The 26,263-nt window shown below is 34.9% G+C and overlaps 1 protein-coding gene across 6 annotated transcripts in view; it reads left to right on the top strand.

Moving 5' to 3' along the window:
- The window catches only part of large2 (LARGE xylosyl- and glucuronyltransferase 2), a 73,725-nt gene extending 52,776 nt beyond the window's left edge, over nucleotides 1-20,949 (top strand). For all 6 annotated transcript variants that reach the window (XM_058751978.1, XM_058751982.1, XM_058751979.1 and 3 more), the window contains 14 exons: nucleotides 2,451-2,642; nucleotides 5,137-5,426; nucleotides 6,244-6,326; nucleotides 6,932-7,055; nucleotides 10,072-10,243; nucleotides 10,320-10,424; nucleotides 13,256-13,368; nucleotides 13,545-13,670; nucleotides 13,936-14,091; nucleotides 15,638-15,801; nucleotides 17,279-17,557; nucleotides 17,639-17,785; nucleotides 18,767-18,962; nucleotides 19,174-20,949. In XM_058751978.1, coding sequence (XP_058607961.1) covers nucleotides 2,543-2,642; nucleotides 5,137-5,426; nucleotides 6,244-6,326; nucleotides 6,932-7,055; nucleotides 10,072-10,243; nucleotides 10,320-10,424; nucleotides 13,256-13,368; nucleotides 13,545-13,670; nucleotides 13,936-14,091; nucleotides 15,638-15,801; nucleotides 17,279-17,557; nucleotides 17,639-17,785; nucleotides 18,767-18,962; nucleotides 19,174-19,371 — 2,253 coding nt within the window. In that variant the 5' untranslated portion in view covers nucleotides 2,451-2,542 and the 3' untranslated portion in view covers nucleotides 19,372-20,949. The remainder of the gene's footprint in view (nucleotides 1-2,450; nucleotides 2,643-5,136; nucleotides 5,427-6,243; nucleotides 6,327-6,931; nucleotides 7,056-10,071; nucleotides 10,244-10,319; nucleotides 10,425-13,255; nucleotides 13,369-13,544; nucleotides 13,671-13,935; nucleotides 14,092-15,637; nucleotides 15,802-17,278; nucleotides 17,558-17,638; nucleotides 17,786-18,766; nucleotides 18,963-19,173) is intronic.
- The last annotated feature ends 5,314 nt before the right edge of the window (nucleotides 20,950-26,263 follow it).

Raw genomic sequence — 26,263 nt, forward strand, 5'->3', positions numbered from 1 at the left:
AACTTTAATCCGTTATTATTTAAGTTGATATAATGTATACTACAAAGTGTTAACCTGCAATTCTTACCTTAAAGAGCTATTTTCACCTTATGTAACCCATAAAAATTTTTTTATTGCTATAAATTAATGTATCTAGATTTGTTAAGAGATGTTAAATAATATTTTTGACTATAATAAACCCAATTCATTTAGATGTTACTATTTTAGGGTATCATTTAGCTGTACACTTATAATCACAAAGCTTATATACATTATATATTAAATTTAGCATATTTTTTTTCCATTTTATTTCATGGTGTTTTAAAATGTTAGAATAGCATGCCTTGCTCAGTATGGCATGCAAAATAAAACCGAAAAAGCAAATAAATATTGAAAAGCCCAGAAAAAAGCCTTGAACTGCAGCTGTGTGAGTGAAGCAGTCATTAATAAACATATGAAAGTCAACGCAGTCAGCACCTGAAATACCACCTCTGAATTCCCATGAGGCAAAATGTAATAATCTCAAAACAGCACACTCTCTATCAAGGTGTATATATACAGTATATATACTGTATATATGTGTGTATATATATATATATATATATATATATTGTCAGCATCCAATCTTGCTTCCTGCAGGCAAATGTCTAATTATACTGAAGCATGATTAATTAAGCTCATAATAAAACAAAGACAATTTTGTCTCTCTACTGTCTCCTTTCTCCCACTCCCTCTCCCTCTTTCTCTTTTTTCTGTCGTTAATCTGCGTCTGCTGGGGTGATGGAGAGCCTCCCACGGCTCGCTCTTTAATTAAGAGTGGTGTAAACAACAATGGCTGTCGTGTTGCCCACGTGGCGTGAACACAGACATGAATGCGTGCTGTAAAGTGGCGTGCAGAGAGGCTTAGAGAGTTACTCTGGACAGCCGCAAGCCAGGAGTTTACTGAGGGCCGGAGCCCTGAAATGCTTTTAATGCAGACACAATGCTGCACAAAGATGGAAAAACAACACCAAATCAATATTTATTATTATACCAATATGCTGGTATAATGCTGTACTGAAGCTTTTATAGGCTGGCTGAAATGCATCTGTTTAGAAGCTTTGATGAAAGCCATACCTGTAAATTTTCAGTGATGTATCATCAGATTATCTGTACTGATTTTGGGAATTTTTTTTTTTTTTTTGTAACTGTTTTGTTGGCAGCTGAAGATATAATATAATTAACCCAAATCTTTGATATTTAAGTATATATTTAAGAACACTGACCAGCCCAACATAGCAACACAGACTCAACTAATGACAATGGTAGTTTAATAACAGTAGTGAAGAAATCACACACTGCAGCTTGGTGGTTTCAAAAATCAGTTTTTGCTTTATCTAACCCAAAAAAATACTTCCTTCGATGTAGTCTAATTTGTTAAGATGGATATACAGTAGTCACATTTAATTATATTTTTAAATAAGTTATTAATTGTTGTTACAACAAGAAACACATAATTTGTTACCTGAAAAAAAAAAAAAATTAAATTTTTGTAGAATCACTATAAAATACATGTTTTGTTGTTGTTGTTTTTGTTTTACAGGATTTGTTATTCTTATTTATTTGTAATAAAGACATTTATACCACCTTTGCGCCATAAATATTATATGAAATATACACTAATGGTCAAAGGTTTGGAATAATTTAGTATTTTTAATGCTTTTTTTTTTGTTGTAAATATTTATTCATTCTAATACGCTGATTTGTTGCTCAAGAAACATTTCTTATTATTAACAATGCTTTTTGCTGCTTAATATTTTTTGTGGAAACCATGATTGCTGTTCATTGAGCTTTCTATTCATCAAAGAAAACTTAATTTTAAAAACTTAAAAACACTATTATTAATAATCGAGCAGCAATTCAGCATAATAGAATGATTTTCAAGGATCATTTGACACTGAAGGCGAGTAATGATGCTGAAAATTCACCTTTGTTATCACTAAAAATAAATTACATGTTAAAATATAAAATATATTCAAGTAGAAAACAATTATTTTAAATAATATTATATATATATATAAGATAAATTGTATATATTTAATTTTTATATATTGCAGTTGGGTGAAAATATTATTGTATGTTACATGTAAACCTCCTTGGATTTGTGACCGTTAAGACCAGTTTCCTAATATCAACCACAAAATGACTGACAGGCTGAGGGTGTTTATTAATTTTCTTGGTTTTTTATTTACAGAGTCTAGCGCTGTCACCCTGTCACACACACATGACACTCATGACAGTGATATCTGTCAGGTAGTGGAGACATTTTATGCATAGGATCCCAAAAAAAAAAAATGAACAGATAAACCTGCACGGAACCGTGGAAGCACAGAACTCTGTGAATGACAGCTGTATCAACTGTATGGCCCTTTAGATTCTCAATGGGCCTGTGCATTACTAACAAATGATCTCTTCCTCTGTTTCTCCTCTAGAAGAGAGGATGCTGCAGGAGACCAGCGTTAGAGCAAGTCCAACCTGATCGCTCCATCCCTCCCTCCCCCGCCCAGTCCTCCACAATCCCAGGATGCTCTGCCCCTGCCGAGGGAAGCTGAAGTTGCTGGTGGTGTCTCTGAGTTTCGTCATCCTGTTCACCTGGCTTTACCTGCTCGTGGGGAACTCGGAAAGTGAGTATCAAGACGCTTATCGTCAGATCTTCAGATTTCTGGAAAGAAACAATCTCTGTGAGTCAGACACTGGCCTATTTTTCTGTGTTCTGACGTAAAATCTGGACCGACAAAGAGTTTTCCTTTTAAGCTGGGGTGACTTGGGTGTTGAGACTGTCAGTCATAGTCTTATCTTGGTCTGCGTGCTAAAATCCTCATCTGATGGGTTTGTCATCCTCAGAGACGCACAATAACGCTGTGGAGTGCTGATAACGCAACTGATCTGCTGCCAGATCTTAGAAAGCTAATCATTATAGAAGCGCATTCTCTCACTCTCTATCTGGCATGTGAACATATCCATCCCCTATCATGAGAAATGCACAAATAGGCCTGTGCAGCACACAGAAAGGAAGATTATCAGAGCATGATCATCAGTATTCGTAAGACTGAAAGAGTTTAAGAGAAGACTCCTTGTTCCCTTTAGAAAAAAATATCGGAGGTATATTTCTGAACTTCAAAAGCATATTGTGGGCCATTGTTTGAAACGGGTGCATTGGAGAGGTGGTTTTTCAAGCAAGGTTCTTTCGAAGAATGCCTTGAAGTGTTAATACATTGCGCTGAATTGTGCCATAATAAGTTAAATTAATATTTAAGCAGTAAGGTACGAGTGCCTGCAACCGCTTCAGCTGTGACTTCACAATGCAGCATAGCCTGTATAAAAGTGGTTGCTTTTATAAAGTGTTACTAATAAAATGTAGGACACTAATTTTCATGGTTTATTTTTTTAAGCCAGTTCATTTAAAAGTGGCGTCCTTCTGCTATAACCGAGATCTTTGACCTAAAATATTTACTTGAAGTGTTTATGTGATTTAAGTTAGTATTTCAGTAATTTAACCACGCATTAGCATGTTCACAGTTCTCTGATGTTGTTTAATGGTCACATGACATGCAGACAAATCAAATATTTATTTTTAATTTTTTGTTTGTTTTTGTTATTATAGTAAAATTATTACAATTGTATATATTTATGATTTATTAATTATTAATGAATTATTAATCTAAGTAATTATTATTAATAATGATCCCAGTTTAAAAAACTTGTGGTGTATAAGATATAATCACTGAATATATTGTGGATCCTAGACTGAATGTAAAATTGACCAATAAGAATTCAGAATCGGAATTAACTATCGATTTGATAAATAGTAATGCATACTTGGTTAATACTAAGGCAAAAGTATTGGCCCTTTTACAGTTTAGTTGGACATTGGTATTCTTGCTCAAGACTTGATACTTCTTCAGTAGTTCTTAATCAGAGGTGTGAAAAGATGGATCTCAAAATCATACAGTCATTGTTGAAAAGGGTTCAAATACGCAAAAAATGCTGGAAAACCAAATTTGTAGAACATGACAATTTTTTCTGTAGAACAGCAGGCAGTTTAACTGTTCAGGACAAACAAATGACTCATGAACAAGTATCACAAAACAAAACAGCAGTGGATCATCGGAGGTCATTTTTCTAAATTCAACTATTATTTTCTCTTCTGGACCTCTATTGTGAAATATTGTGTTGGACAGTGGGTCGGTCTTCGAGTCAAGAAGGTTGAGAATGGCTGCACCACATGCTGCTTTTGGGAAGCTGAAATTTATACTGATAAAAAAAGAATAATTTTCTGTTAAATGTCTACTATAACACATCCTAGTAACAGGGCTGGCATTTTATAAAGGAGGTATTTATTTCTCTTTACACAGTTCACGTCCTGCCCTATCCTGTTGTTTTTTTTTTGTTTTTTTAATAGAACATTATTTTAATGAGTGGTTTTGTAGAATAACCTCATAATTATAGATTATATAGTTTCTGGAGGGCTCATAAAAGCATGAAATGAACTTTTGTCCATCTGCTGCCTTCATAACTCACGATAGACACTAGTAAAGGAACTGTGAGCGTTCTTGTGGTGTCGTCAGCCAATCAGGGCATGTCAGTTTCCTGTGGCTCTAGAGTCACATGGCATTTATGGCTCAGGTGAGTGGCTCGAAACTCAGAACTGAGGGCCCATAAGCAAAGATGTAGATTACACATCACATACTTCCAGAGGCCCTGTGCCCAACTGCCTGAGATGAATGTGAATGCTAATGGCCACTGGATGAGAAACGACATGGTTACACTCAGTAAGATGGTTCCCAACTCTGGTTAACAGGGATGAGTGATCTGCACTCGCTTATACATGAATGCAATGCAAGAAAATCCATCAAATTGTTCCGATAAATTCAATGCCTGTTACTTTGTTCTCCCTGATCACACCCAATTTTCTGCTACTTTAATCATTCCAGCAGAGAGCGGTGTGTAGATTGAGATACTCGTGGAGTCTGTCTTAAATCTGAATGACATTCACGTATATTGTCTCTGTGCAAATTCACCTCAAGCTTCCTATTTCCTTACCTCTCATCCATCCATCTCTGGAGTGTAATCTGTCAAGATCACTCGAATTAAATTAAATCTGTTGTGCCGTATCAGACGGGCGTTCCCTGCTCCTCTCCGCATGCTTGGTGGAATCCACAGAAGCACGGCTGCTGGAACGGGACGTCCTGGCATCGCGGGTTCGAGAGGTGGAGGAAGAGAACCGGCAGATCCGACTCCAGCTGAGCCAATCGCAGGGCCTGGCTGCCCAGCCTGCCGAGGGTAACTATGGCAACCAGCAGTGGGTGGCATCGGCAGACACCGGTCCAGAAGACGTGGAGAACACAGCCGAGGAACGGGCCAATCACAGCGAGTGTTCTCGCTCGCCCACTGCCGAGAAGTGTGAGGTTAGATGACATATTAGGTCCTGCCAGATGTGAGAACAAATCTTTAGAACATACAGCGGCCCCAAAAAGCATTTAAATCACACTTGTGGAAAGTGGGAAAGTGTTTGTGAAAGGTTTGTGAAACTTTTCAAGCATAGCATTTCACAAAGACAAGTTCGATAGGTTGAAATGATAAAACAATATACAGTCTGAAATGAAAACAAAAGATATTTGTCAACTAAAAATCACCTCAACACTAGTTGGTTAAAGGGTTACTCCACCCCAGAATGAAAATTTTGTCATTAATCACTTACCCCCATGTTGTTCCAAGCCCGTAAAAGCTTCGTTCATCTTCGGAACACAATTTATATTTTGGATGAAAACCGGGAGGCTTATGACTGTCCCATTGGCTGCCAGGTAAATGACATTGTCAAGGCCCAGAAAAGTATGAAAAACATTGTCAAAATAGTCCATCTGCCATCAGTGGTTGAATCTGACTGTTTTGAAGCAACAAGAATACTTTTTGTACACAAAGAAAATAAAAATAACGACTTTATTCAACAATTAATTTTGGGGTGGAGTAACCCTTTAATACTAAATATTGGCTCTAAAAAGTAAACTTAGTTCTGTGGAATCATCATCATGCCACTGTAGTTTGATATTTTGTATTTATTGAATCAATATTCATATCAATTGTAATGTGGTATACAATTATTTTCTGGATGGCCGCTGCATGTTAGATTATGTTTAAAGCCTAGACAATACATTTTAAGAATACTTTAACAAGCTCAAGTTCTCCAGCCCGATCTGAAACGTTGGCCTTTCTCTCCACACACAGTTGATTCACGTGGCATGTGTGTGTGCGGGTCACAACGCCAGTCGGGACGTGGTCACTCTGGTCAAATCCATCCTGTTCCACAGGTAAGAATCAAGCACAGGAAAATGAAAGTAAATAAATGGCAATATAATAGTATAGTGACCCCCAATATATAGAGCTGCATTGTGTATGGAATCTTATGTATGCAAAGTGTATAAGAAAAAAAAATATTGTTATTTAGCTATTATCCAGTAGATTTGATATTTTTTAAATATGTATTACATTTGACCTGAAATTAAATTCAACAATTAAAAATAAAATAAAAAATGTTGAATTTGAAAATTGACATTTCATTTTTGGGAATTTGAATTTGAAATTTTACATTAATTTTTTAATTGTGACTTCAAATTCCAAAATTCAATTTTCAAATTCAAAAAAATAAATGTCAATTTTCAAATTCAACATTTTAAATAATTTTAAATTTGACATTTAATTTTTGGATTTTGAACATTCCAAAATTCCAAAATTCAAATGCCAGGTTTCATATTCCAAAATTCAAATTTTCAAATTCAACATTTTACATTTAAAATATTTAAAATCAGCACATTGTTACCCTAGCATCTTTGCTTGATGCATTCATATAAATCACTTTGTTTGATGCATTCATATAAAACCTAACATGTCAACATGTCCATATCTCTCTTTTCAGGAGAAACCCCCTTCACTTTCATTTCATCACAGATACAGTGGCCAATCAGATCCTCAGCACACTGTTCCAGTCGTGGATGGTACCGTCCGTGCAAGTCAGCTTCTATGACGCTGATGAACTCAAAGTAAGCACTTGCCTCTTCATGCTCCCATGACTCCATACTTGCCCTTTGACCCAGAGATAATGACCATGTCACAGAGCACCATAATAGAGGTTTAATGGGAGGTCATAAGCAGTGATAGTTTTGAAACAATGCAGGTGGCAAGTCTGAAGAATGATGCCAATCACAATCGTCTCTGAGCTCATTCAGGCACAAACAACTGGAATGAAAGACGTGTCACACGCGCTTATGGATTGTAATGAGGGGGCAAAGGTCCCCTTGGGACAGTATGGCTTGTCTGTGATAGTGGAAACATTGAGGTTGTTTACACTCCAGCGATCTCAAGAGGTTTCGCTCTCGGAGAACTCTTTCACGCTCCAGAGGGAGAGAGAAAACACAGAATTATTCATTTCTGTTCATATATTTAAAGTGACAGTGCGCCTCTTTTTTTACAACTTGGCATGTGAGAGCAGCCTTTGCTGTGGTGCTGAATTATTCACTGTCTGTTGTGAATTTATTTATTTATTTTTTTTATGCAGTGCACGGTACGCTGAAAGAGCGAAGTGACAATCAAAGAGCATGCCTCCTCCTCTATACACACACATGCACGCATTTTCTAGGAGAGTGCATTCTAGTTTACATTACACTGCACTCTCAAGGACACTCACATGAATGCATGCACGCTCTCACATGCACAATAACACAAATACATTCGTTCTTGTCCCGTTTTGTGCTCCTGTCCCCCTTCCGCACTGCATTCACCTCTGATTGTCAGCTGTTTGGCTCGGAGCCGTCTCTAATCACGCGGATTTTACATCCTGTGTCTCCGCTGTGCATAGAGACCTCTTTGCTCTCCTGAGTATATGAAAGCTAAGCTGCAGGAAATCCAGTCTTTTTCAATCAACCCCTCTCCGGCAGATTATTATTAAACCTGAGCTCAGGTCATTAAGGATGTATGCTGAAAAGATGAAGCGTACAATAAGAACTGTAGAGGGTTATTTCCATGGGTGCAGATGATGCTATAACTGCAGAATACAGTTCAGAAGCAAACACAAAGAGCACAATAAGCACCTCTGGGTGATAGGGAACACATGTAGGGTTGTAAGAACAATCTGAAAACTATATTCTAATCAGGTATAATATATAATTAGTTATAATAGTCGCTACAGCCAGGAATACATATTTTCATTCTGTGTATTTTCATTATTATTATTATTATTATTATTATTATTATCGATATATGGGTGCCAGTACAATAATAATGTGACTGCAGTCTTTTACTGATTTTCTCTTACATTCATCACTTGAGAATATCAATACAGTTGTGTGTGGTAAAATACCGTAATACTTGATAAAAATATATAGATTTATTTTTTCTCAGCTATTAAGCAGAGAGCACAACAGTAGGTTTCCAGACATAAAAATTCCATTAATCTTAGCAAGGACAATAATTAAATATATACTTTATCTATAACTGTGTATATATATATATATATATATATATATATATATATAGGGCTGCTGCTGGCCAAATGGGTGCCCTAAGCAGGATTGTATTGTTGTGCCCCCTCCCTCAAATATTATGGAAGTTAAAAAAATTAAAAATAGAACTTTAATAAAATATAAAAGTAAATAAATAAATAGATTGTAGCTCTAGACAGTTACCTATGGCAGTAATACAGTTGTCTGATTAATTTTATGGTCTCAAGCATTGAGAAATCACGCAAAAGAAAATTAAGCAGTTTTACTACGAAAAGCATGGTTCATTTTTGTAAGGGTTGTGATGCCCACATGTGTTTTGTTGAAGAAATTATAGAGGTTGTGTCATCTATAGCAAAAAGGTGGCCAAAAATGAAAGATTAAGTGGATATTTGAATTAAATGTTTGGTCAATAGCCTATTAAACAAGGATACGATCGTCCTGTAAGTGTAACAGCAGCAATGACCAGGCCTTTGGCTCCCTTTGCAGGCATTTGTAATAACATGTAATGTTGAAAAAAACAATAGACGCCATCACAAAATTTGTAATGGTTTTACTGGTTATAATGGGACTTGTATTGGTTTTAAAGGAAACAGTATTGGACTGTGGGTCTCTACTGGTAATTGGTCACCTTCTATCGGTGGCTTGTTAAAACCAGTAAATCCTAATGGAACATGTCCCAAAACACACTACACTACGTTATTTACCTCAACGCCCAAAATAGTTTCACAGGATTATGAATGTAGCCTAACTTTAACTGAAAGTGACGCACGGGCTTCGTTTTCATCTTTTTTTTTAATTTTATCTTCTTTGTGCCGGATTGCTGATGTCTTTTCACGGGCATAGCTGTCCATCGATTATGATCATTTGCATATATGTAATTACTAAACCTTTGAGCACAAATTGATTGTGTTTTACATTTAGAAAATAGATATATTATAAAATAAAATAATAAAATTTTATTATATTATAAAATAGATTTATTTTTTAAGATATATTCACTTTGGCCTGAAATAAAATAATCCAAATTTAAACAGTTTTAAAATGTTTAATTTGAATTTTGACATTTAATTTGGGGAATTTAAAGTTTATTTTACTTGTAATCTCCCTCTCTCTCTCCCTCTCTCTCTCTCTAAAACTGATTATAAGTAAAAACAAAAACAAAAAAAAAACAATGCATTTGTATTTAAAAATACACAAATGTAAATACAGTTTAAAAGTGTATAGATAGATAGATAGATAGATAGATAGATGGATAGATAGAGAAATAATCATTGTTGCTGATTTGATTCTGTTTTGCCATGTTGATTTTCCAGTGGGTAATATATCAAACATTTTTCAAAGATTGTAATGTTGTAATTTATAGAGCTGGTTGAGTTTTATTGAAGTCTATATTAAAGAATAAAGAATGAGATCTCTAGGTATAAAAAAAAACAAAAGAATTCTCTGGGTAGAAAAAGAATGAGAAATATACTTCTAAAAGCAAGGCTGATAAAGTCACTGTTGTGCTCTTTTGCTGGTTTCTCACATATTTCTGTGTTTGTCTCTCTCATTCTCCTAGTCGGAGGTGTCATGGATACCAAACAAACACTATTCAGGAATTTATGGCCTGATGAAGCTCACGCTCACCAAAGCTCTGCCGTCCAACCTTTCAAAGGTCATCGTCCTCGACACAGACATCACCTTCGCCACTGACATCGCCGAGCTGTGGGCCATCTTCCGGAAGTTCACAGGTAATCAGCCGCTTTCCTTCAGGAGTCGTATAAAGCATCTGGACAGTGTGATTTAACACCGGCGTTGTGATTGCAGAGAAACAGGTGATTGGTCTGGTGGAGAATCAGAGCGATTGGTACCTCGGTAATCTGTGGAAAAATCACAAACCCTGGCCAGCCCTCGGACGAGGCTTTAACACAGGTGAGGACATGTAGCTTCCATTCCCACTTCACTGTGTTCCAAACAGCAGAAAGCGTTGCTGTTTTAGAGCCGCTGGCATTACACAGCAAATTAGTGTGATGGTGTTCCTGGTGATATGTGATTCTAATAAAGAAAGGGATGAAAGGAGGAAAAGCATACAGTTTTAATAATTGAACATACCCTAAATACACTGTCGAAAGTTTGGAATAATTATGAATTTTTAATGTTTTTGCAAAAAGTATCTTATGCTCACAGAGGCTGCATTTGTTTGATGTAAAAATCCAGTAATATTGTCCAGGGCTGGACTGGGACAAAAAATCGGCCCTGGCATTTTTTGGTCCTGGTGGCCCACCACCATATATATATGGTGGTGGGCCATTCAGAAGTTACACTACCATTCAAAGTACACTACCATTCAAAAGTTTTTGAACAGTAAGATTTTTCATTATTTTTTTTGGAAAGAAGTCTCTTCTGCTAACCAAGCCTGCATTTATTTGATCCAAAATACAGCAAAAACAGTAATATTGTGAAATATTTTTACTATTTAAAATAACTGCTATCTATTTGAATATATTTTAAAATGTAATTTATTCCTTTGATCAAAGCTGAATTTTCAGCATCATTACTCCAGTCACATGATCGTTCAGAAATCATTCAAATATTAAATATTAGAGTATAGTTTTTTTTTTTTTTTTTCAGGTTTCTTTGATGAATAGAAAGTTCAGAAGAACAGCATTTATCTGAAATAGAAATCTTTTGTAACATTATAAATGTCTTTATCATCATTTTTTATCAATTTAAAGCATCCTTGCTAAATAAAAGTATTAATTTGCATTATTTATTTCCCAAAAAAAACAAAACAAATTATACTGACTCCAATCTTTTGAATGGTGTATTGTATAATGTTACAAAAGCTTTTTTATTTCAGATAAATGCTGATCTTTGAATCTTTCTATTCATCAAAGAATCCATTAATAATAATAAATATTTCTTGAGCAGCAAATCAGCATATTAGAATGATTTCTGAAGGATCATGTGACACTGAAGCCTGGAGTAATGATGCTGAAAATACATCTTTGATCACAGGAATAAATTCCATTTTAAAATATATTCAAATAGAAAGCAGTTATTTTAAATAGTAAAAATATTTCACAATATTACTGCTTTTGCTGTATTTTGGATCAAATAAATGCAGGCTTGGTGAGCAGAAGAGAATTCTTAAAAAAACATTAAAAATCTTACTGTTCAATAACTTTTGGCTGGTAGTGTAGATATGTATCATTGCATCGAGTCGTTTTGGATAATAAAAAAAACATCAGGTCTGACAATATCGTGTCTTTTCGAATGTAAATCTAGATTTATTCGCATTGGCCCATGGAAACCTCTATGAACACACTTGACATGACTTGGCCAAAAAATCGCGGTGGACGAATTTACGCTTTATTAAGAAGTGTTTGCGTATTCTGCACTAATGTCGCGCGAGCACAGGATAGATGCCTACCTCTGTTGCGAGTCCAGATCAAGCACTTTACCGATTCAACTGCTCTCCTCTCCTCCTCCTCCTGGCTCTTTACGCCGCATCACTCACCGCAGAGCAAGTTTGTTCTTGATAAAGCTGCTGTGAAAACGTGGGGAAAGCCGACGAGGAAGAAGTTGGGGTGAAGCGCAAAACACTTCATGGCTCCGTCTATAGCGCATTGTGATCGGGTGGTTTACGCTGTCAATACAGGAGACAAACCAATGGGCCACCAATGGGTTTCAAGTGATGGTGCGTGATGGTTCTTGGCAAAAATTTTATAAAAAATAAATAATAATAATTCTGTCGGCCCCTTCAGTGCGTCGGCCCACCGGGAAAATGCCCGGTATGCCAGATTACCAGGCCAGCCCTGATGTGGTCAAATATCAAAGCTGATTTTTCAGCATCATTTCTATAATTTTCAGTGTCACATGATCTTTCAGAAAACATTCTATTATGCAGTTATTACAGCATCAGTTATTACTGATGCTCATTTATAAATACTGGTTCTTCTTATTATCGTCAATTTTGAGAACGGTTTTTGATGGTTAATATTTTTGTGGATACATTTTCAAAATTCTTTGATGAAGAGAAAGTTTAAAAGAAATAGAAATCTATATCATAAATGTTTTTACTGTAACTTCTGATGAATTTAATGCATCCTTACTGAATAACAATATTCATTTCAGTTCATACTTACCCAAAGTTTTGAATGATAGAGTATCACAGTTTCCTCAAAAATATGAAGCAACACAACTGTTTTCAACCTGTTTTCAAAATTGTACTAATATTTCACAGTATGACTGTTTTTAGTGTATTTCTAATCAAATAAATGCAGCATTTGTGAGCTAAAGAGACTTCTTTCAAAAACATGAAAAACTGTGAATTATCCAAATTTTGACCGGTAGTGTGTATATATTATATTAAACTAATTAATTACTCATTAAATAGTAATAATTAAAAAAAAAAAAAAAAAAGGTAAATTAAATAATAACTAGTTTTAAAAAGCATTTAAAATTTGTTCATAGAGTCAAAAAGTTCAAAAGCATTTTTGTTGGTTTGGTTGTTGATTTGATTTTACTTCAGTTATTCATGGGGTAAAATCAAAAATAAAGATATCAAATTGAGGTTCAATGGATTTTCTTTTAACTAAAATGAGCCTGTGCAGCTTTTGCAGGAAAGAGCACACAGGCATGATCACTTCTGAATGGAGCTCAATGCTTATGTCACACTGAGAATTTCATTTCAGTTTCAAAAAGGGAATAGTTTGCACTGGGCTCTATTTGACAACAGGTGTTTCTTTTTGCAACTGCAGGTGTGATTTTGCTCTACCTTGAGAGACTGCGGAGGATCGGCTGGGAACAGATGTGGAGACTGACGGCCGAGAGAGAGCTAATGAGCATGCTTTCAACATCCCTGGCAGACCAGGTCCATGTCCTTATGAACAATACCAAAACACTTAAGAAGGAGAATTTATTTCAAAGGCCTTAGGAGATTGTGCTTTGTGCAACAGTAGTCTAAATAATGATGAAATCTGAGCTAACATGCCTGAATAATTTTGTGTAATGCAACTAGTGTTTCATATTATTGTTTTATGTTAACAGGACATATTCAATGCATTCATAAAACAGAACCCAGTTCTGGTGCATCAGCTGCCGTGCTTCTGGAACGTACAGTTATCGGATCACACTCGCTCTGAACAGTGCTACACTGAGGTGTCAGATCTAAAGGTAACAATATAGTTGAAGAATTGTTTTTAGGTATGCTGGGTATAAACGACCAAATTGACCCAGAGGAATTAAGACTAACGATTTGCTCAAAGGGGCCCTTAATTGGTTCAGGCTTTGCTTTATTCATTGTGTTTGTTTTACAAATTGTCTCTAATGCAAATGTTCGCCCAACCGTCACATTCATTTCCTGTCAAATTTCCATTTTAGTATGGAAATGATGCCTTTGAAATTGTTTATTGCTCAGTTTGATTATTTCCTCCTGCAGGTCATTCACTGGAACTCTCCTAAAAAGCTGAGGGTAAAAAACAAGCATGTGGAGTTTTTCCGTAATCTTTACTTGACGTTCCTGGAGTACGATGGGAATCTTCTGCGACGGGAACTCTTCGGCTGTCCCAGTCAGGCCAGCTCTGAGAGCACAGTGGTGAGTTAGTTTAGTGGTAGATTATGCAGTATTTTGCAAATATCTTTTTCTTGGAGTAGCATGCAGATAATGACTCCATTACTTGACAAATATCACGGAAATACTTAAAGTACACAATAAAATACATATGCATCTTATAAATGGACTGTCTATCAGACAGTCCTGGGCAACGGAAGCCTGTTTCATTAAAAAATAATACATTTCTAATTGTGACCCTGGACCACAAAACCAGTCTTAAGTCGCTGGGGTATATTTGTAGCAATAGCCAAAAATACAGTGTATGCTAAAAATAATTACTTTTATGCCAAAAATCATTAGGTTATTAAGTAAAGATCATGTTTCATGAAGATATTCTGTAAATTTACTACTGTAAATATATCAAAACGTCATTTTTGATTAGTAATATGCATTGCTAAGAATTCATTTGGACAACTTTAAAGGCGATTTTCTCAATATTTAGATTTTTTTGCAGATTTTCAAATAGTTGTATCTCGGCCAAATATTGTCCGATCCTAACAAACCATACATCAATGGAAAGATGATTTATTCAGCTTTCAGATTATGTATAAATCTCAACTTCGAAAAATTGACACTTAAGACTGGTTTTGTGGTCCAGGGTCACAATTAGCAATTTATAAGTAATAAAAATACTAAGACTGCCACATATATACTAATTCCGAGACATAAACACAGAATTGTCGAATGTTAACTCACTATTCTGAGAAGAAAAGTCAGAATTGTGATATATAAAAGAGTCCCAATTAAAAAAAAATACAAATAAAAATAAAAATTAATTAATTAGTTAATTAAGTTAAATTTAAAATATTTGAATTCTGTATTTCGAGAAAAAAAAATCTGAATTCTGATTTAAAAGTCAAAATTGCAAAATGTGACTCGGAATTGCAAGAAAAAGCATAATTCTTCTTGTTTAATATCTTGCAGTTTTGAGTCTATATCTTACAATTCTAAGAAAACAATTTCTTGTATCTCGAGCAACTCAGAATTGTGAGATAAAAAGTTTCAATAGTAAATGGGCTTCCATAGTAAACAGCAACAGCAAAGAAAAAAAGAAAGAATTATTGATTGATTGATTGATTTATGGTTGATTGGTTGATTGATGTCACATGTCAGATTCCTTGTTTATCCAATCCAAACACTTTTATGTAGTTTTTTCCTGTCAATCATTTTGCACAGCTGCACACTCATGCGAGAAAGCTATTTTTAACAACTAACTTATTGTTCAGGTTTACTGATAATCAGATAGCACTTCTTTTTATTTTCCTACCTGTGCCTCTGCTCTTCTGTATATGGTGGGCTTCTGTATTTGAAACTGCAGACCTCAATACCTTTACTTTATACAGAAGACTTTATTCCTAAACTGGATAATTCTAAATAAGTAATGAATCCCTGGGTCTAAAAGCAGCGTGGCCTTGGATTTATACAAGGAAAAACAGTTTCATAAAATCTCGAAGGGCAACTCGACCAGAGCATGCTTGATGTGTCCTGCTCAGCACAGCTGATAAAATATATTCTTCTTTGTTTCCAGCTTCAGCAAGCACTAGAGGAGTTAGATGAGGATGACCAGTGCTATGATTTCCGGAGGGAGCGAATCATGGTGCACAGGGTGCATCTGTACTTCCTGCAGTATGAATACACACCTACAGATGACGGCACGGACGTCACGCTGGTCGCGCAGCTCTCCATGGACAGGTGAGGATGACAAACGTTGCAAATGAGTCTGCTGTCACGTGTAGGCCACTCATGCCAAGCCAATTTAATTACAGAACTGTCAAATATGATGTTGTGTTTAATGAACCCTATGCAGCACTCTGATTAAAATGAAAAAAGATTACTACAAGCATTGCCAGTTAATTTTCAAAACAGGGTTATTATTGTTAACTAAAACGAAAAGTTAAATGTTTTTGTTAACTGAAACGAAGCTGAAATAAAATAAAATAAAATAAAAATATTAGATGAAAAATATATTTCATTGAGTAGCCAGTGCAACGTCTCAATTGAACATCTCAGTCTCAATTGTTTAATTGAAAGCACTGAAATGACTAACTGGAAAAAAAAAAATTAAAAAAAAAATAAAAAATAAAAACTGAACTTAAATAATGAATAAACAAATAAATAATTAAGTAAGTAAATAAATAAATAATAAACCTGAATACTAATATTTACACAAAAACTAATAAAAAGCACATCAACTAAAATAAATAAAAATAAAGGTATACAAATTAAAGCTAATTTAAAAATATGAATAAAACGTATTATATTATAAAACTTAGTATATAAAAATATTAAAATAAAACTAAAATATTTTTTAAATTAAAACAATAGTATTATTTAACAAATACTAATAAGAAAATGTACATAAGAAAAATACTAATAAATAAGAAACATTTAAATAAAAATGAAAGCATAAAAATAAAATTGAAATAATTAATCAAATAAATTCTTACAATTGTAAATGATTAATAATTTTTCTATTTTATTACATTTAAAATATGAATAAAACTATAATAGTATTTAAATAATACTAAAATAACACTGCTTTAAAACATGTTGAACCCTTATGTTATTTTCAGACAAACTTTATTTTAGGGTTGCTGATTTAATGTGATTAGTTAATAAAAAAAATAATAATAATAATCTAATATTTTGCAAACAGATTGATTGACAAGGATTTGTTATGAAATAAATTATTTAAATAATTAATTATATCACATTTTGCTTTTGTGATTAATTCAATTAATTAATTTCCATGTCATTTATTTAATTCACTTAATGTATTTAACTGAAGGCCTTTCTTTTTGTCTGTAAGTTTGATAAGAGTAGGAAAATAATCTTTTCAGCAAGAAAATAATAATCTAATATCTTCCATTTGGAGTCTTTTAAGTCTTTCCACTGAGCTATTTAAAACAAGCTTTTTGATATCACTGAGGCCTCTGTTTTACCATGAAGTAGTCTTGGCATTTTCAGAAGGGTGATTGTTATGCAGGATAGCAGCTTTGTTTGTGTTTGAAACAAGTATCAACTAGAAGCGCTTGACGTAATGAAGATCAGAACATCCCATACCAGCTACTGAAAACATGCCCTGCAGGTTTAAAAAATGTATCAAAAAGAGCCCATAATCTTATATATAAATAAAATTTAACCAGAGACGCTTTGTATTTGTCCACAGACTGCAGATGCTGGAGGCCATCTGTAAACACTGGGAGGGCCCCATTAGTTTGGCCCTGTACATGTCTGATGCTGAGGCCCAGCAGTTCCTGCGTTACGCTCAGGCCTCTGAAGTCCTCAAGAACCGCAAGAATGTGGGCTATCACATCGTTTATAAGGAGGGTCAGTTCTACCCTGTCAATCTGGTACGCAATGTGGCGCTCCGCAACGTCAACACACCCTACGTTTTTCTGACTGATGTGGATTTTCTGCCCATGTACGGCCTCTATGATTATCTCAGGTAAGCTGTGAATTTCTTATGAATTGTCTGTTAATGTACTGGTTCCAATTCTGTATTATATCTCTGTGTTTTTTTACTTAGAAAAAGTATAGTCCAACTGGACATGGCCAATACCAAGAAGGCTCTGGTTGTGCCTGCCTTTGAGACGCTGAGATATCGCCTCTCTTTCCCCAAATCCAAGGCCGAGCTGCTGTCTATGCTGGACATGGGGACTCTCTACACCTTCAGGTACAGTAGACATTCAAAATAATCATCTCATATTCAATCTCCAGGGTGTTTAGAATTGATATTAGGGTGAAAAACAAATAAGGGCATCCCCAATAAAGAAAAGGGAATTTTTTGTAGAAATTCACATGCCACATTTTTACAAATTGTACTCTTTGTATTTATGTTGTCTTCATGTGTTTTGAAAAACCTTTTTTTTTTTTCAAGAAATGTTTCAATTTATTTATTTTCCCATTTAAACTAAAGGCAAAGCAAAAAAAAAAAAAAAAATGTACACTTTTTTTTACACATTGAAAATATGTGAGTGTACACATCTAAAACATTTAAAAAAAGATTCATAAATATAATTGAGTTTTTGGGGAGCCACACCACATTACATTTTAAAAAGTGGTCTTTCCTTTTTTGTCATACAAATGTCAAATTATCTAATATTTTAAGAGACGTGTTGACTTCAACAGGGGTCATCTTTGAATTTAGAAATTAAAAACATGCTCATTGTAGAGTAAGGTTTCATGAGTTAATAAAAAACGTATTAATTAACTAAACTGTAAAATTAAAATGAATGAAAAATGTTACAATAAAATAAACATTTTTATATTTTATATATTTTATTTTAACATTTTACATTCATTGTTATTTTAACATTTTTGTTATTTAATTTATTTATTTAATTGGCACATTTATTAATATTATTATTTTAATTTTATTTTTTCATGTCCTGTCCCAATTAGCCAGCATTAGGGAACCATGAAAAATTATTAAATATGTTGTTAAATTATTTCAATATTTACTTAAAAGTTGGTACTTCCAGGGGTTCATCTAACAAAATCAAAGTTTTGGAATCCCTTTTATGTAAGATGATGTTTAAATATGATGCATTTTTGAATGATAAATATATTCACTAAAAACCTGAGCATGAAGTCTTTAGCCCATTATTAAAGGTCCATTCAAAATGTTCAAATTTATTCATTTACTAAATGATAGGTATCACGTCTGGACAAAGGGTCACGCGCCAACCAATTATGCCAAGTGGAGAACAGCCACAACGCCATACAAGGTGGAGTGGGAGGCAGATTTTGAGCCGTACGTTGTGGTGCGACGAGACTGTCCTGAGTATGACCAGAGATTTGTTGGCTTTGGCTGGAACAAAGTATCCCATATCATGGAGCTTGATGCTCAGGTACGTTTTTAAAGGCATTTGGCATGTTTCTAGTACCAGTTCAAGTGTCTTTCCTGTAGCTCAAATAGTAGAGCATGGTGCTAGCAACGCCAAAATCATGGGTTCGATTCCCAGGGAAAGCAAGAGCTGATAATGTAAGTCGGATAAAAGCGTCTGCTAAATGCATAAATGTAAATGTGTCCCTAACTTGTCACATTTCCTTGTTCCAAAGGAGTACGATCTTATTGTGTTACCAAATGCCTTCATGATCCACATGCCCCACGCGCCCAGTTTTGACATCTCAAAGTTTCGCTCCAGTCCGAGTTACCGCTACTGCTTGACGACTCTGAAGGACGAGTTCCACCAAGACCTTTCTCGAAAGTACGGTTCTGCTGCTCTCAAGTACCTCACAGCACAGAGGAACATCTGAAAACTGTTTCAATGTATTTTAGCACACAGGAGAATGGCTCTGTCTAGTCATTTGAGGCTCAACAGCCAAAATGCTGCTCTGCTACATGTGTGTCCAGAGGAACGAAGCTGAAGCCCACGTCTCTGCTGAAGACTATGAAATCAAAGCTTTAATTCTTCTTTTTGATAAGTCATACAGCAGAGAACTGTGAAAACCAATGACATCAGCAACACACCCATCAGACTGGTGGCGAAAACTCGACCAAACATGTTTGAACTGCTTAAAAGCGTAACAAAATACATTGGTAGACATTTGCGATGACACACTTGCTTTATAGCCTAAAACGAACGGTCATGATAAAGACCTTTTTTTGACAATCAGGGCTTTTTCTTCACTAAAGATCTACGGCTAGCGGTCCATTACGCTACGCGACTTTGAACCTTCTGAAACCATTCGATGGAGTTTTGAAAGGACAAGAACTGAATGAGCTTTCCAAAGACTCTTCTGCTGGACTGAAGTGTGGGGAGGCCATCAAGACGAGGAACTTTTAAGCCTTATAATTTCACGGATATTTAAAATATTTAAAAAATATTTTTCTTTGTTTTTAATGAAGACAAAAAAGTTTATGAACCTACGTATGTTTTACAGTATAAAATCGAAAATTGCATTATTTTTTAATTTAGAAACACTGATTTGCTTGTAGCGAGGCTGAATGCTCGATAGAGGTGTGAGGGAGTATTTTGTGTGGTTTCAGTGAGAAATGATCAGTGTGTTTAACTGCTGCATTTATAATTGTCACATAACAAATGGCACATATTATGACGTGCTTAAACATAGTGTATACCAGGACGCTTTCCTGCCCTGAACTCAAATCACTTTTCTCACTTTTCAAAAAAGAAAAAAATTGCACTACATACTGTTACAAAAAACATGACTATATGTACATTTGCATTGAGATCCACCCAAGGGACCATTAAAAAAAAATGGAGTTATCCGTTGCAGAAGATTCTCATGGACTGAATATTTGTTGACACTTCATGTTATTGAAAACAATATTTATCTTGTAAAATGTCACATTCTGGTCAGCCCTGAAATAAGAATCCAATGTTCAATTCAGCATCAGTCACTCAAAGATGTATTTGTTAAAAAAAAAAAAAAAAAAAAAAATACGTGAAAGGTTGTACGATCCATTGTACCAGTCGCTGCTGTCACAATGTAATTCCCAATGTGTCCCGTCTTTATAAAGAAACGCTCCTCCAGGTCATATTGAGTTGACCCCTCACACGCCACCCATGCCCTTCCGCTCCATCAGACTGCAGATTTACGGTAAATACCCGTGCCTTTGCTGTGTTGCGAAAACTGGATATTGATTGTACTACTGTACGCATCAGCGGGGCCTGCAAGAATACAGGTACTCTATTTATTATTGTTGACTTAAATCAATCATATTTTTCTATGTAGGGGACAAAGTGCTTTAAATAAATTCTCCCTGTTTCTATAGTTTGTCAAAGTTCTTGTGCTTTTTATTTTACAAGAGGAGATGAGTCACACGTTGCTTTGTGCTTTTCACTGAATGTCCTATCTTTGAGTTTGTTGTAGGATTCACTGGTGACTCATAGTTAGGAGGTCTACAATGCAGGGCAGTGCTGATAAGAAAAAGCATTACCTTGTCACATTTTTTTCTCCTCCTCCACACTAATCTCACAAAGAAGTGTGCTAAAAGAGAATTTTATCCCAAAAAGGGGATTTCTCTTTATAACAACAGTTCATACACCATATCTGACAGGTTAAACATAAAAAGAATATTAGTCAGTTTCTTTAGTCATACATAGTCAAAAAAAAAAAAAAGAATATATTGTATTGAATGTGCACTTGTAGTGTACTTCAAATCTTATATAAGGACATTTACAGTGGTGGCTCTGAGCACAACAAATATCAGATGAAGGAGTCATACTGTTTTTATTCACTTTTCACTTTAATATTTGGCATGTCCACCTTTTGCAGCAATTACAGCAGCACATATATCTGGCATAGTGTCAACATATTTGCAGAGAACTTCAACACTAATGTTATCCCATGACTTCTGCAACTCAAGCCAAAGGCTTTCCTTTGAATGTACAATAGATCTGTCCAGTTTATTTTCCATGTCTCCCCAAAACTGCTCGATGGGGTTGAGGTCTGGACTTTGAGGGGGCCAGTCCATCATTTTCAATGATCCAGCAGATTCCTTCCATCGTAGGTAGTACTGGAAATAGTTCGTTTTATGGGTATTGTAATGGCCAATTCAACAAAAACTACTGAAACCTCTTAAATATGCCTAATAATTTTGGCCAACACTGTAAGTGTACTTAAAGTACATTGTCATGACTGTTAACACAATTAAGTACACTTAAAAAGTATATTTTAAATCATTACGTTTTTATAAACTTTAAAAAAGTATGACTAACATACTAAATCACATGACGTGCTTGATTATAAATGTAACTATTTTATTATTTGATGTTACATTGCTCACCAATGGATCCATCTGCGGTGAATGGGTGCCGTCAGAATGAGAGTCCAAATAGCTGATAAAAACATCATAATAATATACAAGTAATCCACACGACTCCAGACTCCAGTCCATCAATTAATGTTTTGTGAAGCGATAAGCTGCGTGTTTGTAAGAAACAAATTTAAATCATCACTTTGGGCCAAAATATCAGTCCATAATCCATAATGCTGCTTCCTCTAGTGAAAAACTCCATCTCCTCAAAAGTCCTTTTTTTTTTTTTTTTAACAACTATTTTAAACTTTTTTCGCTTGGTGCTTAATCTGCACATATTTCTCTCCTGATTCAGACAAGATGCCTTTTTCATTGGAGAAAATAAAAATAAGCATAGAGAACTTGTATTTTCCAACAGTTTAAAGTTAAATATCTTGATGGATTTGTTTATTACAAACATGCTTTACAAGACATAACTGATGGACACTATTTGAGCTGTTAAAATAGTGGCTTTAACCATATTTCAAAGACAATATAAGTAACTACATATAAAGATGGACTTAAATCCTACTTAAGTCAAAAACGCACTCTAAAGTCCAGATAACTACATTAATTATAAATTTATACTATAATACATTTTCATTTATTAGCAATTAACATGCACTTTCGTGCTGGATAAATAAATTGGCTGGAGAAGTTGCAGTGCATTAAAACATACTTTTTTTTTTTTTTAAACTATCAACTTCAGGTGCAGGATATGGCCCGTGAACTGTAATTTGAGACCCCTAGGGCCAGTTGAATAAACTGTTTAGACTAGTCTTAAAAAATGTGTCTTTTTTTTTTTTTTCAAGACTGGTCATAACTTTTGAAATTCAGTTATGAAAAGGTAGATTGGTCTTATTTGTATTGGAAAAGTAAGACTGATTACCCCTTGGCAACTGCTAGTTGGTCAAACTAGTTCTTAAGGCACAGTCTTAACATGGTGGCTAAGTTTATGCAACTGGCCCCTGCTGGTCTAGATAATACAGTAGACTTGCTGTTAATGTTGACTGAAAATGACTTCAGTCAATCCAGCTGTTAGTGGCATGAGGGTGAAGTTGATCAATTGTTTTCCAAATGGATTTGACGCCTGTTAAAACAAAGTTAATTTCCAGCAATTGCAGGAGATAGGCTGTGGTAAGCAGAGCCCTGAGAGCGAGCGGAGGGCTGTTTCCTGCACTGTGTGGGCTAATGCATGTATAATTGCCTGAAGTGGCCCTTTATGACATCATGAATCAGAAACCATTGCACACAGTCAAAGAGTTTCAAGCCGCTTTTTCAGTATTCATTCACTCTACCCAGCAGCTCATTACAGGAAAGGGCGTGCAGGGAAACTTTGCTCACAGTGTGAGCGCTGCAGCTCAGGATGTCCCAGCAACAATTTAGAAAATGGACTCACATCAGGAAACATGCTCAAGCTTGAATAATTCATTAGATACAAGACAGTGGCAAGTAAAATGCTTTTCTTGCTGATTCCAAAAGTCCCAGATGAGTCCTTGGTTTTCCAACCAGGGGCATACCAAACCTATTTTTTGATTTATCATTTATTTATTTTTTCTTGTGATGAAACATTATTATCTCTGTTTTTTCCCCTTCATAATGGAATCTACATTTCTTTGTGAATTTGGCTTAATGAATCCAGACCATAATTTCTTGGATTTACATCTTATTGTAAAGTGTTACCACTTTTTCTGGTGTTGTTTGTTAACATTAGTGAATGCATTAGCCAACATGAACAAACAATGAACAATATATTTATTACACTATTTATTCATCTTTGTTAATGTTAGTTAATAAAAATACAGTCGTTCATTGTTAATTAATGTTAGTTCTCAGTGTATTAACTAATGTTAACAAACACAACTCCTGATTTTAATAATGTATTAGTAAATGCTGAAATTAACATTAACTTAAGATGAATAAATGCTGTAGAAGTATTGTTCATTCTTAGTTCATGTTAACTAATGTAGTTAACTAACGTGAACTAATGAACCTTATTGTAAAGTGTTTCCGAAAAAAGTGTGTTCAATACAACAGATGAAAACAGAGAAAATACACTACTGGTCAAGTCTGGAATAATTCAGATTTTTTACAATATTTTTGAAAGTCTCTTACACTCAAAAAGGCTGCATTTATTTGATCAAAAAAATACAGTAAACGGTAATATAAAACAACTGTATTCTATTTAATAGATTTTAAACTGTAATTTCTTCATGTGATGCAAAGGTGAATTTTCAGCATCTTTAATCCAGTCTTCAGTGTCACATGATCCTTCAGAATTCATTATCATAATTATGCTGATTTGTGGCTTAATTATTAATAATATTTATTCTTATATTAAAGTGATAGTTCACCCAAAAATGAAAATGTGATGTTTATCTGCCTACACACAGGGCATCCAAGATGTGACTTTGTTTTCTTCAGTAGAACACAAACGAAGATTTTAACTCAAACCGTTGCAGTCTGTCAGTCATATAATGTCAGTCAATGGGACTCACGGCTTTGAGAGAGAAAAAAAACATACACAGACAAAACCAATTTAAACCTTGCGGGTCGTGACGATACATTGAGGTCTAAAGACACGAAACGATCGGTCTGTGCAAGAAACTGAACAGTATTTATATCGTTTTTTACCTCTGATCCGATGCACGGTCCAACTGTCCTGAGCTCTTTCATACAACAGCCGGCGCATGGCGCGTCGTCTTCTTCTTGCTTGCTTTACGGCGGATCGCAGACTTATAGTGCATTACTGCCACCTATCTCTCAAATGGACCATTGACACTCTATCTACAATCTCAATTAGGAGTGTCAATGGTCTACAAACTTTTGAGTGGTAGTCCATTATGATTTCCACAGAAATACTAACAAATAGCATTTTTAAAATGTTTTTAACATTAATTTGTAATACTATTTTACAATATTACAATTTTTTGCTGTATTTTTCATCAAATAAATGCAGTCTTGGTGAGCATAAGAGACTTCTTTTAAACAATATAAAATCTTAAAGGAACACTCCACTTTTTTTGGAAATAGGCTCGTTCTCCAACTCCCCCAGAGTTAATAAGTTGAGTTTTACCGTTTTGGAATCCATTCAGCTGATCTCTGGATCTGGCGATAGCACTTTTAGCATATTCCGCCGGTCATAGTACACGATATAACTACAGAAGAGTCAAGTTTTAAATAGGACAAATATCGAAACTCTTTGGTCAGTTTTGAACGCGATGCTACTGGTCTAATCGGATTCAATGATCTATGCTAAGCTATGCTAAAAGTGCTATCGCCAGATCCAGAGATCAGCTGAATGGATTCAAAAACGGTAAAACTCAACTTATTAACTCTGGGGGAGTTGGAGAATGAGCCTATTTCCAAAAAAAGTGGAGTGTTCCTTTAATTATTTCAGACTTTTGACTGATAGTGTATGATAGAGAAAGAACAGAGATGGAAGTTCCCATTAATGGTGTCAGCACCTAAATCGATGAATTTGTGTTGTGTGAGTCAAACAATAGGAAATAATTCCTTCAGCTTGTCCCACACGGATCAATGCCAATAGCCCACTGCACCGTTTATTATCTCTTAAGTTAATGACAAGAATCAAAACACTCCATTTATCAACTGGTGACAGCCTCCAAATATCTCCACAGCTCAACACTGACTGCTCGATATTGATATTGAAAACCTCATATCAACTCCAGTAATGGTTGCTCAATATCACTTGCAGTGACGTTTAACAGGAGATCATGATTTGTGCTCTTCTGTTTGTTCCTCCGCTGTCGTCTCTCCTTCACACTCTGTATAGCACAGGCAGTAAATAAGGAACTATAGATCAATATTACCCAGATCTCATTGTGGAGTTAATAGAGCTTACTAAGGTCAAAAGGGTCATAAAGTTTTTCTTTCACTAATGTTCAAGTGATTTCTCAACTTGACGTTCTGATAATAAAATCGTGTGTTGTGCACCCTGAAACTGTAGTATTACCCAAAACATAGCTTCCCACAATTTCTGACCAATGTTAGTTATTCAGCACCGTTATTCAAATCTTCAGTCACATTCTCCTTCAGAAATCATTCAAATATGCTGATTTGCTGCTCAAGAAAGCATGAAATTTATCGAAAGTGACAGTAAAAACATTTTTTATTTTAACAACACACAAAAACAATTATGAATAAATATTTGTTTTCAACACTGATATAATAAGAACCATAAATAACTGAGCTCCAAAAATAACTTGGCAGCAAATCATCATATTAGAATGATTCTGATGGACAGAACTGTTTAGAGAACATTTAGAATTAATGTCAGCCTTCCCATAGAAGCTGTCATGAGTTTTGTCTAAACAGGTGCAGAAGTTCGAATAGGTGCACGAGTTTTCTGAAGAAGGACTACTTCTA

The sequence above is a fragment of the Onychostoma macrolepis genome, chromosome 18 (genome assembly GCF_012432095.1).
Source record: "Onychostoma macrolepis isolate SWU-2019 chromosome 18, ASM1243209v1, whole genome shotgun sequence".
Taxonomy (NCBI): Eukaryota; Metazoa; Chordata; class Actinopteri; order Cypriniformes; family Cyprinidae; genus Onychostoma; species Onychostoma macrolepis.